Source organism: Apiospora aurea (assembly GCF_038362705.1).
Source record: "Apiospora aurea strain CBS 24483 chromosome Unknown utg000001l_segment0_segment0, whole genome shotgun sequence".
In the NCBI taxonomy this organism is placed as follows: domain Eukaryota; kingdom Fungi; phylum Ascomycota; class Sordariomycetes; order Amphisphaeriales; family Apiosporaceae; genus Apiospora; species Apiospora aurea.
In genome coordinates this window covers 7,659,672-7,673,876 of record NW_027117388.1, presented here as the reverse complement: position 1 = coordinate 7,673,876, position 14,205 = coordinate 7,659,672, and the positions used below count along the sequence as shown (strand labels likewise).

General features: G+C 58.4%; 7 protein-coding genes across 7 annotated transcripts; 2 read left to right on the top strand and 5 right to left on the bottom strand.

Moving 5' to 3' along the window:
• Window positions 1-90: 90 nt before the first annotated feature.
• Window positions 91-861, bottom strand: PG986_002356 (uncharacterized protein; the record flags this gene model as incomplete). The annotated part of the gene is made up of 1 exon (XM_066838578.1): window positions 91-861. One exon carries the CDS (start codon window positions 859-861, stop codon window positions 91-93), a length of 771 nt encoding a protein of 256 aa, XP_066707471.1.
• Window positions 862-1,509: 648 nt separating this feature from the next.
• Window positions 1,510-2,674, bottom strand: PG986_002355 (alcohol dehydrogenase; the record flags this gene model as incomplete). The annotated part of the gene is made up of 4 exons (XM_066838577.1): window positions 1,510-1,551; window positions 1,620-2,318; window positions 2,439-2,570; window positions 2,612-2,674. The coding sequence occupies 4 exons, from the start codon at window positions 2,672-2,674 to the stop codon at window positions 1,510-1,512; spliced, it is 936 nt and encodes a 311-aa protein (XP_066707470.1).
• Window positions 2,675-3,824: 1,150 nt separating this feature from the next.
• PG986_002354 (uncharacterized protein) lies at window positions 3,825-5,813 on the bottom strand (the record flags this gene model as incomplete). The annotated part of the gene is made up of 6 exons (XM_066838576.1): window positions 3,825-3,982; window positions 4,053-4,224; window positions 4,307-5,181; window positions 5,250-5,485; window positions 5,562-5,638; window positions 5,718-5,813. The coding sequence occupies 6 exons, from the start codon at window positions 5,811-5,813 to the stop codon at window positions 3,825-3,827; spliced, it is 1,614 nt and encodes a 537-aa protein (XP_066707469.1).
• A 1,476-nt stretch (window positions 5,814-7,289) lies between these two features.
• Window positions 7,290-8,926, top strand: PG986_002353 (uncharacterized protein; the record flags this gene model as incomplete). Its single annotated transcript, XM_066838575.1, has 2 exons — window positions 7,290-7,571; window positions 7,649-8,926. 2 exons carry the CDS (start codon window positions 7,290-7,292, stop codon window positions 8,924-8,926), a joined length of 1,560 nt encoding a protein of 519 aa, XP_066707468.1.
• A 211-nt stretch (window positions 8,927-9,137) lies between these two features.
• PG986_002352 (uncharacterized protein) lies at window positions 9,138-10,907 on the bottom strand (the record flags this gene model as incomplete). Its single annotated transcript, XM_066838574.1, has 1 exon — window positions 9,138-10,907. The coding sequence occupies one exon, from the start codon at window positions 10,905-10,907 to the stop codon at window positions 9,138-9,140; it is 1,770 nt and encodes a 589-aa protein (XP_066707467.1).
• A 929-nt stretch (window positions 10,908-11,836) lies between these two features.
• On the bottom strand, window positions 11,837-12,338 carry PG986_002351 (uncharacterized protein; the record flags this gene model as incomplete). Its single annotated transcript, XM_066838573.1, has 2 exons — window positions 11,837-12,283; window positions 12,336-12,338. 2 exons carry the CDS (start codon window positions 12,336-12,338, stop codon window positions 11,837-11,839), a joined length of 450 nt encoding a protein of 149 aa, XP_066707466.1.
• A 474-nt stretch (window positions 12,339-12,812) lies between these two features.
• On the top strand, window positions 12,813-13,555 carry PG986_002350 (uncharacterized protein; the record flags this gene model as incomplete). The annotated part of the gene is made up of 2 exons (XM_066838572.1): window positions 12,813-13,266; window positions 13,377-13,555. The coding sequence occupies 2 exons, from the start codon at window positions 12,813-12,815 to the stop codon at window positions 13,553-13,555; spliced, it is 633 nt and encodes a 210-aa protein (XP_066707465.1).
• Window positions 13,556-14,205: the final 650 nt, after the last annotated feature.

Sequence of the window (14,205 nt, the reverse complement as noted above, 5' to 3'; positions counted from 1 at the left end):
TGTATATGTAGATGATCTAATACATAAGATTTAATATATTCTCGAAATGAAACTCGTTACAATCGTAATGTCGTGTCTTGCTTCTTCTCATCAAATCATCGTCGTCAACACACTCCCAAGCAAGCCAACCCCCAACCCCAACGCCCACGGCACCCTCGACGACAACGACACACCCATTCCTTCCTGCGCCTGCACCTCCTCGGTAAACTGCCCAATCACGTTCCCCCGCGGCCAGTACTCGCACACCAAGTACCACCCCCGCGCGTCTCCGGCGTTACCATCACCGCCGCACATGCGCGCCCCGCACCCGACGCTGGTCGTGTTCTTCCAGACCAGCTGCGTGAAATGCCCCGTCGACTCACCGAAGTCGCCCTTGCCGAAATCGTAGTCGCGGCGTTCGTTGCCCCAGGCCTCGACGCAGCTCGTCGCGTTGGAGCAGCCGAGGGCCAGGTTCTCGCCGTAGGGGCCGCCGGAGTGCTTGAAGTCGCACCTTCCTCCTCTTCTACTCAGACTATCTTTAGAGTCCAAGGTGGTGGAAGAATTTGAGTCTGACTGTGAGGAGAGAGACCGCGACACGACCTGGCCCAGGTAGCGGTTCGCAAAGTCCTCGAGGGTGCGGTTCCAGACGAGGTGGCTGGCGTTGTGCTGGTCGCGGTAGGCGTTGGTGCTGTTGAGGATGGCCGAGGTGAATAGGTCGGCGGACGTGAACTCGGCGGCGGCGGAGGCGGTGGCGGCGGCTTCGCTGGGGCCCGAGGTTATGGTCTTGGTGATGATGACGTCCTGGGCCGTGGTGAACTGGGCGGAGAGTAGCAGCGTTACTCCTAGGAGCAGGGAGGCTGGGAGAGGAGATGGGATGAACATGGTGGAGTATTCAAGAAAGAGGCTTATATATATAAATAGTAAGGATCGTATGTATATGCCTTCTCCTATAGTACTGACATCTGGAGTAGTAAAGGTTGTGAGAGTCTACGTTACATTCGCCGGATGGGCTCCCGTGTGCTTTTTATCAGCCCAGCTTCACTTGAACCAATTGCTGCTAGTTTAGGCTATGACAGATGGCTTCCAACGGCTGATCAGGGTCTTCCAACAGTCAAGACACAAGGTGTTCGCTGTGTTTGCTCTGTTTGTTTCTTGTTTCGACCTTGGAATCGGCCCTGCCCTGGCCCTGGCCCTGACCAAAATGTTGAAACATGACGTAGGCGCCTGAAGAAACATGCAGGGGCAGCAGAAGCCCCTGTTAGCTAATTTCTACCCGCGTCCTGCTAGTTGGTTGGCTACTGCAGGGGTATTTCGGTTTTTTCTAGCGGAGGATCAGGCCGAGTTCAGCTGGCCGGCCCCCCACTTCCCACTTACACCACGAAGTGACAGGTATTCTGGGGATTGAAGTGTGGATTGTGTTCTATAGAATACGAATTGATTTGCTCGAACACTTATAAAGAATGAGCGCGCTCATTTCTATGCAAGCATGTCTCGGTGTCATCCACATCCAGCGAGGGAAGCAATACATATTCAACCGACGTGGAGATGGAAGCTCGTAATCCATGGGAAATGCTTTTAGCTAGGTAAACACACGAACATTTACATAACCAGCACCCCCGGAACCGCACCTTCCCACTAACGCAGTGCTCCATGGCCTCGTTCGCGTCGCCCAGTGAGAACTTCTCGACCATGCACTTGACCCCGTGGTCCGCGGCGAACTGCACCGCCTCCTCCGAGTCGAGCGCGTTGCCGCTCGGCCAGCCCACCACCGACGCCGCCTTCATGAGCAGCACGTTCGAGTTCACCGTGAGCGGCCCCGCGGCCGCGAGCACGAGCAGCTTGCCGCCGGGCCTTAACCCCGCGACCAGCGGGCCGATGGCGTCCGGGTTCGGCGCCGTCGCGACGATGGCGGACGCGCCGCCGCCCATCGCCTGCAGCTGCTGTACTGCATCCCCGGCGCTCGCGTCGATGTACGCGTGCGCCCCCAGCTGCTTCGCGAACTCGCGCTTGCTGGCCCCCGAGCTGATGGCCACCACCCGATAGCCCATCTTGCTGGCGTACTGGATCGCGAGGTGGCCCAGCCCGCCGATGCCCTGGACCGCGACGAGGCCGCCCTGCTCGACGTGCAGCTTGCGCAGGCCGTTGAAGACGGTGACGCCCGCGCACAAGAGGGGCGCCGTCTCTACGGGGTCCGTGTTGCTGGGGAGGCGCACGACGGCTTCCTCGCGCAGGAGGACGTACTCGGCGTAGCCGCCGTCGCGGGTGACGCCGTTGATGGCCGCGTTGTCGCAGGTTTGGAAGAGGGCCGCGGGCGCAGGAGTTGCAGGCGTTGTCGTGTCCTGTGAGTTATGCAATTAGTTCAGTTGAACTCAAGTAACGCGGCAATTGTGTAGTAAGTTGAGGAACTCACCTCCGTGCCATGGCCCGCCTGCCCGTTCGCCAACCGCGACGCGACTAACCCCCTCGCCTACTGCGACTACATCACCGATGATTTCGTGGCCGGGGACCAGGGGGAACGAGTTGCCGAAGTGGCCGCCCTGGGCGCCCATGTCGCTGTGGCAGACGCCGCAGGCCAGGACTTTGACGAGGACCTGCTTGGGCCCGGGGGATTTGAGGGGACGTCTTTGATCACGAGCGGGGCGTTGGCCTTCTCGATCACGGCGGCCTTGTACGTCTGGGGCAGCGAGGGCGACATTCTGGGCGGTAGGAGCCTTATATACGTGTAGCAAGTGAAGACAGTGACTAGGCTGCTAGGTATTCTGATACAGGAGTAGAAGGGTCACTGATGAGACGGGACTCGATACAGAGAGGGGCATATTGGGTTTTAGGTGTGCAGGTCGCACTGCTTAATATACTTTTCGTGAAGCCTACTACAGGCACGTTAATGATGCGGGGGCGGTTCATTTTGTGGTTAGCAATCACGAGAAAAGAAACATCCATTAAATCCGAAAAGAGAGAGCGTGCGCGTGTGTGTGCGTGTGTTTGGTTGATCCGGCCATCCCGCCTACCCGCGCAATGGCGTCTGCATGGCAGAGTCAAGATAACGTCGATGGCGTCGGAGTGATGGTGATGATGATGAGTGGCCTGCGGCGGATCTTTAGAGTTGGACGTTACTAAAGCCGATGGGCGTCGGAAATACTTATTTAGCACCCTCACTGCTTGCAAAGCCGACCTCGACGCTGCGGCAGGGTCGGGATAACGGGCCAGTTGCAACAGTCCTCGCTGCGTGGGCCGTTGCACTAACCGAAGCTGGTCTGGGGGGTTCAGGGGGCATGCATTGATGCGCTTCTGTCGTAGTCAGCATTACTGTAACTCCCAGCAGCAGGACATACCCTCCGCTAATGTGGTGGTGAAGCTCACTCATCAGCTCTGCCTTAACACCAACAACCCGCCAATTGATGGGAGAATGATGACCTACTTACCCACTTATCCGAAGACGCCGGGCAACCGGTTTCTCTCCAGTCTCTGTATCTCAAGAAAGGTTGCTCACTGTAAAGTAGCTCATGACCTTCTTTTCTTAGGAATATTCTCTCTTCTTTTTTTCTTTTTTTCCAAGCAGGAATGTCGTGCTGGAAATATCACTGGCGACGGTCGCCATGGCTGCATATTTACCGATAACACTGATGAACGGCGAACGATAGGAGAGAGGAAGAGAGACGCGGGCACGTTGACGCTGATGCAAGATTATTCTTGATTCCATGTAGTATTTGAACTTGAAGGCTCTTCAGTGTATATGTACAATGTACCATAATCAACAGAATACATCGATCTAGATATTCATCATTGGACTACTGTCTTCCCAAAATCGCTCGAGAACAGTCCGCTGCCGATTCCTGAAAGCCCGATCAGACATAGCGCTCCTGCGAGCTTCGCCGCCGCGCCTTGTCCTCCGTCACCTCCACGTTGGCCTCGTAGCTCTTGTGGTCCAGGTCCGCCGTCGGCGCCCCCGTCAGGGTTCGCTTGCTGCCGCCGAAGAGCTCGTCCATGTGCTCGAGAGAGACGCCTGTGGACGCGTGCAGGGTTAGTGGAGATGCGTCAGGTAAACTGCAAAGAAGAGTGAGGAGCTCGCTTACCCTTGGTCTCGGGGATGAAGAACCACACGAAGACAAACATGCAGACGCAGAAGCTGCCGAAGATGAGGTAGGTCCCGTAGCCGTGGGCGCCGACCGTGACCAGCATGTTGGGCACGGCGCGGGCCACGACGAAGTTGAAGAGCCACTGGGTGGCGGCGGCGAGCGCGACGTTCTGTGTCGTTAGCGAGTCAGCAGGCAAACAAAAACCATCACGCTTCCCGCAAGAAGAGGGGGGGCTCTGCGTAAGTGCTTACCAATGGCCGGAGACGAGCAGTCGGAATTTCAGCCACGTAGATCCAGCACGCCGGCCCCCAGCCGAACTGGAAGAAGGCGGCGAAGACGAAGATGCAGACGAGGGCGAAGTACCCCGCGGGCGGCACGGGCGCCTTGTCGACGGGCGGCGAGATGCGGACGTAGAGGCCGATGTAGAACATGCAGAAGGCCTGCCCGACCGACGACACGAGCAGCGAGCGGCGGCGGCCGAGGGAGTCGGCCATGAACAGCAAGAACGCGAGGCAGGACAGCACTTTGACGATGCCGTAGACGCCCGTGCTCAGCAGCGAGTTGGAGCGACCGTCGACCCCCAAGTTCTTGAAGATCTGGGGCGCGTACGTGTTGATGGCGTTGGTGCCCGTCATCTGCTGGCAGACCATAAGGGTAATCGACAGGATGGCGCGCTTGCGGTTCGAGGCCGACTGCGCCATCTCCTTGATGAGGATCCACATGGTCGCGTCGCCCATGACGCGCCGCTCGTGCTCGAGCTGCTCCTGGATCTCGCGGTACTCGTCCTGCAGGTACGGGTGCGTCTCGGGCAGGTTGCGGACGCGGCGGAGGACGCGCTTGGCCTCCTCCCACCGGTCCATGCGGGCGAGGTAGCGGGGGGACTCGTTGCTGATGAGCATCAGGCCGAACAGCAGTAAAGCCGGCAGGCCCTGGATCGCGAGCGGGGTGATGTACTGCCGGTGGCCGCTCAGGTGCAGGTCGACGGCGTAGTTGCCCCAGAAGGAGATCATGCCGCCGAGGACGATGAAGAGCTGGTAGCACGAGGTCAGGAGGCCGCGGATCGCGCGCGGGGCGTTCTCGGAGACGTAGATGGGGTTCACGACGCTGGCGCAGCCGACGCCGAGGCCTGCAGGAGGTGAAGGATTTAGCCGTCGAGAAATATGGACAGTAGGCAGGTCATAGGTGGTGCCTTACCAGAGATGAAGCGGCCGATGTACATGGACTCCAGGTGGCCCGACGCCGCAGCTTGCATGATGACACCCGACAGGGTCATGGCCGCAGCGCCGACGAGACTCCATCGGCGGCCGATCTTGTCGGCGAGGTAGAAGGCTGCCAGCGCACCCGCGAAACAACCGGCTTGGAGAACCGACACGATGTTACCTTTCAAGTTGGCGGACGCCACACTTCCCGGGTCACCTAGTCCATACGCCCTGTTGAGAGGAAGCGTATGTTGTCAGCATTTCGTGGTGTGATGCGAAACGGGTCGCTCGTCGCTTGAAAACCTACTTGGAAAACGTATCCAGCTCAATGACGCCGCCGATTACACCGCTGTCCCATCCAAAGGACATGGCGCCGAAGCAGGCCTACGCCGCCAAGAAGAGTCAGCCACTGCCATTCGCGAAGACTTTGGTTTGCTGAGAGCGGAAGAGGGGATTGACGCACCGAGCCGGTCAAGACATAGACTCTCCATCCGTAGATCTCGTTGGGATCCGTCTTCATCGCATCATTGCGAACGATCTTCTTGAGGAGCGCCGCCATCTTGACGGATCAGGTAGGGCGTGTTGCTCCCTTTGAGCGTTTTTAGTAATCGCGTCGTCGCTGGGCGAAATCGAATGGGCTGATGAAATCACTCAGTCGCACAACACACTGACGAAGTCGAAACTCGGCAGACTGTCTCGAAGCAGGCGGGCGACGACATTTAAAGAAACGGAGACACTAGAGCAAGACGACGTCCTCTATTTAATAAATTGCGTGCTGCTATATGTAGGTGGTCACTGGTCACACCCATGATTGAACCCAATGCAACGGAGTGTATACCCCTACCCACCCGTCTCCAGTCAGCTACATACGAGTCGAACGAGGACAAACGTGGATGGCAGATGTCTCGGCAAAATATGCATGGCAGCGGTGGAAAGACTCCAAGTTGGGGGACTGGGGCCAGAAAATCCACCAAAGAGAGTGCTCGAATCAGGCCAGCACCCGTCTCTCTGTGGCCAAGGATGGAATATTATACATGAGCGAGATGAACCAGACTTGGAAAGACTAGAGTTGGGAGATCATCGCAGCAATGTGACCCTGTGGTAGCAGCCAGCCAATACATCAATGGTGGGTGGGGTGAGAGTGAGAGTGAGAGATGGGTGGGTTGGTTGGTTGGTGAGAGGTCCCTGATGTATTCGGGTGCGGAGGAGACAAGGTTTCAAGCTTGTCAGCTCAGAGAATCCGGGGTAGCGGGAACTGCGTTTTACGGCCAGGCTATTATCGGCGATAATTCCAGGCAATACCAAGGAAAGAGAAGAAAGACAAATCCGGAGTACGCTCGTTTTGGGGGACGCATCCGTGTCTACCAGCGGCGAGGAAGGGAGGGCAACCTCTATGGAAGATTCTGTCAAGTATCCGGAAACATAGGCCCGAAATGCACGACAGAGCCTGGAAAAGAATCCCATTGAACCAGAAGTCTTCGAGGGCATGAAGTGTGGCTAGCATCCAGGATGATACGCTGGCTGCAGTGGGTCGAACTGTTTAGCCGTAATGCGGGGAGATGGGGATGGGGATGGGGATGGTGGGAGGAGAAGATTGGGGAACATGGGGAAAATGGCCCAGAATCTGGAGGGAAAGTGGGCTCGCCAACGTCGGCACATGAATACCCCGGCTGAGAGCTCGAGGCATTCACGACGGCTTTGTCAATTGTTGCCATAGTTTCTGTTTCTGTACCTCGTGGAGCAATGAGGGGACTATGCCTTCGTGTCATCATCGCCGACAGTGTGCTGCGGAGGAGTGGATCAGGTCGCTGCAGAGTGAACAGAAACTGGTTGGGGATAGGTATAGTGGACAGGGCATATACCGGCTATCCCCTGCGAAACTTGACAGAGATGAGGAGAAGCTACATGCAGGTCTTCTATACATAGATAAGGAGTGACGCACCGGAAGCCTCTGGCGGGCAAGCGTTTAGCCCCGTGGACTCGTCATAAGCCATGAAGCAGCAAACCGATCGACACCAGCAAATTGTATAATACAATGCTCCTCGAGCCCACAGTTTCTGTTCTGGGGGCCGACCCATCGTGGCGTAAGCACGTCCTCAACGGCGACGCCTTCCAGCAGGATGCCATCCAGTCCTTCCATGGCTGGCAGTATGCGTGCTTCTACACTGACTCTCGCGGCGCCGAGGGGTCGGACGGCAGCAGTCGGGAGCCTCTATATGTCCACTTGTCCCGGAGGAAGTTGCCCGTAGGGAAATGGGAGACTTTGGTGTTCCGTGACTATCCGCAGACGACGGACGATGGGCACAACACAGTCCAGGTAGGCGTTCCCGGAATACGCCGGTAGCGCTGAGTAGAAGTAAGCACTGTTGAGTCTGACTTCAAGTAATAATAAAGCTCGGTATCTGCCCCGGCGACGGCACGATCCACCTCTCCTATGACCACCACTGCGACCAGCTGCGATACCGACACTCAATCCCTCACCTCGCCACAGACCCCGCATCCTTCACCTGGTCGGCCCAACACTTCACACCCACCCTCCACCACCTCCCCGGCCTCGAGTCGTCCCTGCCACATACCGAGCTGCTGAGCGACATAACCTACCCGCGCTTCGGCCGGCTGGGCACCGACCTCTGGTTCTCCTTCCGCACGGGCAAGGCCGGGCTCGGTGACGATCATCTGTACCTCTACTCTGCCAGGCGCGGCACCTATTACCCCTTTGGTTCTCCGGATTCTTCTCGGTCTACTGCCAGTAGCAACAACAAAAGCGATGTTGTTGCTGATGCTACTGCGGTGATGGCAACCACACCCTTCCTCAAAGGCATCCAGAACAACCCCTACATCCACGGCCTCGACGCCCGCGGCGGAACCCTGTACGTGACCTGGGTCTACCGCGACTTCGTCTGGTACGCGGGCTGGGACGACCCGGCCGACACGCAGCACAAGCAGCAGGCGGGGCCCAACTCGGCCGCCAACAACCGGGACCTGTGCTTCGCGTACTCGGCCCCGGAATCCCCTGCCCCAACAGCAGAAGCAGCACCGGCGGGGCAAATCTGGCGCAACGGCGCCGGCGACGTCATCGCGGACCTCGGCCGCGGCGAGAGCATCACCCCGTCCTCGCCGGGCGTGACGGCGTTCCGGATCCCCAAGGGCTCCGGGCTGACGAACCAGGAGGCCCAGGCCGTGGATCGCGACGGGGGCGTACACGTGTTGAATCGGGATTGCTGCTCCTCGGAGGCAGATGCTAGATGCGACGAGGCAGGCATAGTCAGATGGAAGCATTACTACCACAACCCCACCACCAAAACCTGGACCTCGCGCCCGCTGCCGTGCGGCTATGTCAGCGGCAAGCGCGGGCGCCTGGCGGTGAGCCGGGGTGACGACTTGTACTTCATTCTGCCTGGGGGTGGTGATAGTAACGACGGTGGTCTCAATATCTGGAAAGCCGCCAAGAGTGGCACATACAGCGCGTACGAACTCGTCTGGAAACGCCTCAGCTCCTCCGAAGCGCAACAACAGTTCCCACTCACCGAGCCGCTCGTGGACACCTACCGCCTCGACCATGACAACATGCTCTCCGTCTTCACCAGGCGGTACGCGGAAAATAAAAAAGGGGTCGCGCCGGCAGGAGACGAGAGAAGAATCGACGTGGTCGTGTTGGATTTCCAACTGTAACTTCTTACATGACTTGGATTGAAGTACTTCTTCGCCGAGTGACCAAACTCCCATGCCGATGATATAGCCAACTTTGAACGTGCCGCATGTTAATTACGTCTATTTCGTAGATATACATAAGATACAGATCCAAACCCTAGTACTTCGCCGCCCCATTTTCCCCTTCGCTATGCAAATCCCATCCCAAGGCCGTAGGCAATCAACCCTCATCTCACGTCTTCTTCAACACCCCATTCGTCGTATGTACACTCCCATTTTTATTCTCGTGCCCATTCAGGGTTGTCGTCTCCGCCTTGCCGTTTACATGTGCTGTCTTCTCGCTTCCCGTCGCAAATGCAGGCCCCATGAACGCAGGCCATTTGTCGACATCGTATCCTGCCGAAGCAAGCCCCTTCAAGGCCCCGTAGAGCACAAACCCCACGACGGCGATGAGGTCGATGACGTGGACGAACCACCAGGGGTACTGCGTCCCCAAGGCGCAGTTGGCAAACTCGTACTTCCACTCCCACGTCTCCTCGTCGAACCAGGCGCTCAGCAGGCCCGCGTTGCCGCCGTACTGGCCCATCATGCTGCGGACGGTGATCTCGCGCAGGCCCGGGTGTCCGGCGCGGCCGGGCACGCCCCCGGCCTGGGCGTCCTCCCAGCGCAGGACGTCCCACTTCCTCTCCTCGGGGCTTTTGTCGTCGGTCTGGTTGACAAAGTGCCAGGTGTCGCACCCTTCGTGATCGTGCCCGTTCAGTATGACGCCGCGCCGGCCCCGTCCGCCGCCGGGCGCGTCGGGGCTCGCGTGCAGGCCGAACATGCCCTCGAGGAAGCCCTTGGAGGCGTCGGCCGACAGCTGGTATTGCTCACGCACGCCGCCGCCCTCCTCCGAGGGGTGGAAGTCGAAGTACGGCGGGTCGACGCAGATGCCGCGGTGCTTGTACATGGGGATGTGCGTGAGGACTACCGTAAATTGGCCCTGGAACTCGACGGCCGACGCGGTGTTAATGACGTCGTTGACGAACGAGTAGGTCTTGTCCTGCAGGTCGGAAATCAGGGCGGGCGTGTCGAGGTTCATGTCGTTGACGACGACGATGCGCAGCTCGGGGATGAGCCGAGTCGAGTCCGGGTTCGCCTCGGCGTCGAACAGGGTCGCGTTGAGCGTCGCATTGGTGACGGGCAGCTCGAAGCGGAGCTCGTACGCGGCCTTGCCGAAGGCGCTCTCGAAGCGCGACAGCCGCTCGTAGGTCAGGTCGCCCGCGTAGCCGACGTCGTGGTTGCCGGCGATGTTGATGAGGCGCCGCTGCCAGACGGTGTCGTTGGCGTGGTCGGACCCGAGATTGCCCGTCACGTCGTACTCGCTGGCCGGGTAGGCGGCCACGTCGTCGGGGACGCGCTCGCCGCCGGCGAAGGAGCGGTTCCAAAAGCGCCAGCTGCGGCGGGCGAACTCGTCGTTGCTGATCCACTGGCTGCCGAGCAGGTCGCCGAGCACGGTGACGTGCGTGGGGCGCGCCCACCAGCGCAGCGTGCGGTAGATGTGGGCGAGGTAGAAGTCGTTACCGAACAGGTCGATGCGTTTCCTAACCGATTCGAACGTGTCGGGGATGTCCTCCATGTAAAAGTCGACGAGGTCGTGCAGGGCCTGGCGAATGCGCCACCGCAGCGAGGCGTGGTGCGTCTGGAAGGTGAGGTGTCGCCAGGCCTTCGTCAGATGCTCGAAGGAGTCGCGGTAGGCGTTCGGGATGGAGGTGTCGCCCTCGAGCTGGGGGTCGCCCAGGGCGAGCAGGCGGAAGGGCGCAAGGTCGGCTGCCTTGGTGCTGCTGCTACCGACATGTTGGCGCAGGGTCGAGTGGAAGGCGGTCGAGGGATCGGGTCGGTCGGCGGGTGTGGGAAAGGCGCAGCCCAGGAACACCGGGTAGAGGTAGAGCCAGACGGTGCAGGCTACGCATATAGGGACGAGCAGGCGCAAGGCATTGCGAAGGAGAGCCGCGGGGGACATGTAGATGACGGCGGCATGTGAGGCCGAAAAAGTCCGACCTTGAGTAGCACAGGCAAGATAAACTCTAAATGGAAAAATGACAACAGAATGAACCCGGCAGGTAGGCCAAACGAAAGCCAAAAACTATGCAAAAAGAATGTTTTTGGAGAGCTCGCCTGTCGCGGGGGAACAGATGCGGAGCGTGGGTAGAGGAATTAGATTAGGAAAGTCAACAACATCGCAGGTTGGTGTGAAGGCATACACATGGAACAAATTCAGGCCAAGTTGGACCATGGACTGTGGACTGGGCCATCAATTTCACTACTACTACCGACAGGCGCTTATGGCTGGCTCGATGGCTGCAGAAAATAGGGGACCGGACTTGAAAACGTGTGTTCCCCGACCCGCCACTGACACTGACATGTTGCAACAGCCCCCCTGATCCAAGAATAAACGGCCTTGGGGTCGCACCGCATGTGGTCTGGTTGCATTCAACACAGAGTTAGTGTTCTTGCTTCGTAAATGTCGGAATTCTCTTCGTCCAAATAGCAGTTGATGCAAAAGTCAATAAAGTCAATTGAGTGCTCCATTCTACCAAGATTGCGTGGCTTTGGAAATCTTGGAACCAAACTCGATGCGATGAGGGGAGGGGCATCGCTAAGCCAATCGCTTCTACCAGGCCACAACCCGCCCCCTCCACAGAGAACAGCCAGGCTGCCCCTTTTCTTCGTGGCCGATGGTACCACAATCAGGCATGACATCATATCCTGGGAAGTTGTCTGCAATTGTATGTCTTTCCTGCGATATAAGCCGAATTGACAGGACACAATCTACTGTGATGCGGGCACATGCGAATACAGGTATAATTATGAAAGCACCACATGGCCATGAGCAACCGTCCATGTAACCACTCCGAATCCCTCGTTCGTAAGTCATAAGACATCATCCCGTTACATCTCCTCCTCGATTTCGTCATCGTAGGTCGGGAAGTGCACCTCGAAATCGACCTCGCCGTCGTCGTCCTTGAAGGCAAAGGCAACCATGGCCCCGTCCTTCACGCCCTTGGACACCGGCGTGTCGGAGGAGCCGACCTTCAGCGGCTTCCAGCCCTGCGTGGGATCCGACGCCGACTTGGGCAGCGCGTAGGCGATCTGGGACGCATCGTCGGGCAATGCGGTAGCAGGGCCCTTGGCCTCTTCGTCGTTGTCGTCGGCCCGTGTGGGAGCAGGCCCGGGGGCGATGGGGATTCCTTCGGGGTACCGCTCCTGCAGGACCTCCAGCAGCTCGCTCGACACGTCGGCAAATGTGGACATGGGGTCTACGAAGAGGAAGACGGTGCAGACGCCATGCTTGAAGCGGATGGTGATGTCCACATCCGTGACGTTGTCGCGTTGAACCTGTACAAATTGATTAGTATAATTGATGGCCATGAGGGGCGATTGCTCTCACCATGTTTGTTGCGACTGCGGTCCGAAACGGCTGAGTGTTGATGATGTCGCTTCGTCTCGACTCGGGTCAACTTCTAGTGATGATCAAGCGAGGAAATGCAAACGCGCGACAGGCTGGACACGAAAGCACGTGAAGCCGTGATATTGCAGACGAAAGGGAATTGAGTGCCTGCAGCTGCCGCTGTGCTTTAGTGCGGGCAACAGCAAGTACAGCAAGTACAGCCAGTACAAACGCTACGTACCTGCCGCTTGCCCGCCAATTCTCGCTGGGGGCCCGTGCGCCCCTCTCCCAAGCCCGGAAGATCCAATCAACACCGAGAAGCAGAAACCAATGGGAGGAAGAGGCTGTTCGGCTACAAGACTCTTTTTCGTCGTTTGCCAATCCACATCTGCGATATATACGCAACATCGTGCTGACACTCGACTCGCCCTCAGACAGCAACAATTCCCTCGTCCAGCCAGCCCGCCAGCCAGCAACATGGGGCTCATACGAGAACGGGTCGAGCAGACCCGCGGCAAGCAGCTGCAACGCCCGACCTTCACCAAGGAAGACTACGACGAGCTCTGCAAGAACTCCCGACTGTCCCTGCCGCCCTTCCTGCGCATCCCCATCGCCGCCTTCGTCGGCTTCTCCCTCGGCATGTCCCTCGGCCTCTCCTACGGCAGCAAGATGGCCGGCCTACGCTTCCGCGCCGAGCACGCCCACAAGCTCCCCAACACCACGGCCGGCTGGTACATGTATCACAAGAGCAAGAACTACCACTTGGCCTTTGGCGGCATCAAGGAGGGCCTCAAGACGGGCATGCGCATGAGCGTCTTGACGGCCGCCATGTTCTGCGCCGAGAATCTGTTCGACGTCTACAGGGGCTCCAAGGATTTGTTCAACACGGTCGGCGCTAGTCTGGCTGTCGCCGGCGGCTTCAGTCTTCTGAGTACGTTTTTCCTTATCTCTGTCGTACGATGCCTATGCAATTGCATCACGCCATCCGGTACGATGCGATGCGATGCGATGCCCATACTAACAGATTGCCCCGAACAATAGACCGATTTTCCGTCTCCGAGACGGCGAGGACAGCACGAAAAGGCCTCATGTTCGGCATTGCGTACGGTGGCGTCCAGGACCTGCTCTCCCTCGCCCAAGGCCGCCCGGTTGGATACGTCGAATTCGCGCGCAGGCACCTCGGAGGAAGCACGACCAAGGAAGAGCAGGAATTGGTCTGAGATGATATGCGCCATGAAAATGTCATGGTGCAATCTTGACTAAATGATATGCACAACGTGGATCTGCGGCTAGTGTGCCAGGACATTCTTCCGTCGCTAGGCGAGCGCCCCATCCCAGCTCTTACACCACCTGCTTTCTCTGCCCTGTATCGGAACCACTCGAGACACCACTGCAGTCCTGCACGGCCGAGTCAGGCGCCACGACACTGCTGAGTGCCGCTGCAGCTTACCCGTGCCAAGCCTGCCGTGGGAGCTTATTGCGTCGCCTCAGTTGGCCGCTTTCCAACCCGACAATTAGCGGTGTCTGTCTTTGTTCCTTCTGGGCGCTTCGCCAATATTCCGACCAAGGACTTTCTCTCCCTCTCTGTCTAGTCGAAGGGGGGCGATATCCCATCTAGCCACGGCCGAATCTATTTCTTTGCGGCTCACGAGGGATGCGACTAAATTTCCACGGCCGCCTCGTTTTAGTCTCGTTAGCTCAGTGCATGCTCATGTTCGCCAGCGATAGCCGAGTCGTTCTTCGAGTGCGATGGAGCTCGTGCCCCCACCATGTCACAATAGTGAAGGAGACTGGAGACCAAAATGTGTCAAACCAGGGCCCCTGCTCCACCCTGAGCCGAGTCTCTCCAACCTTGAGCCGAAGGGGCTCC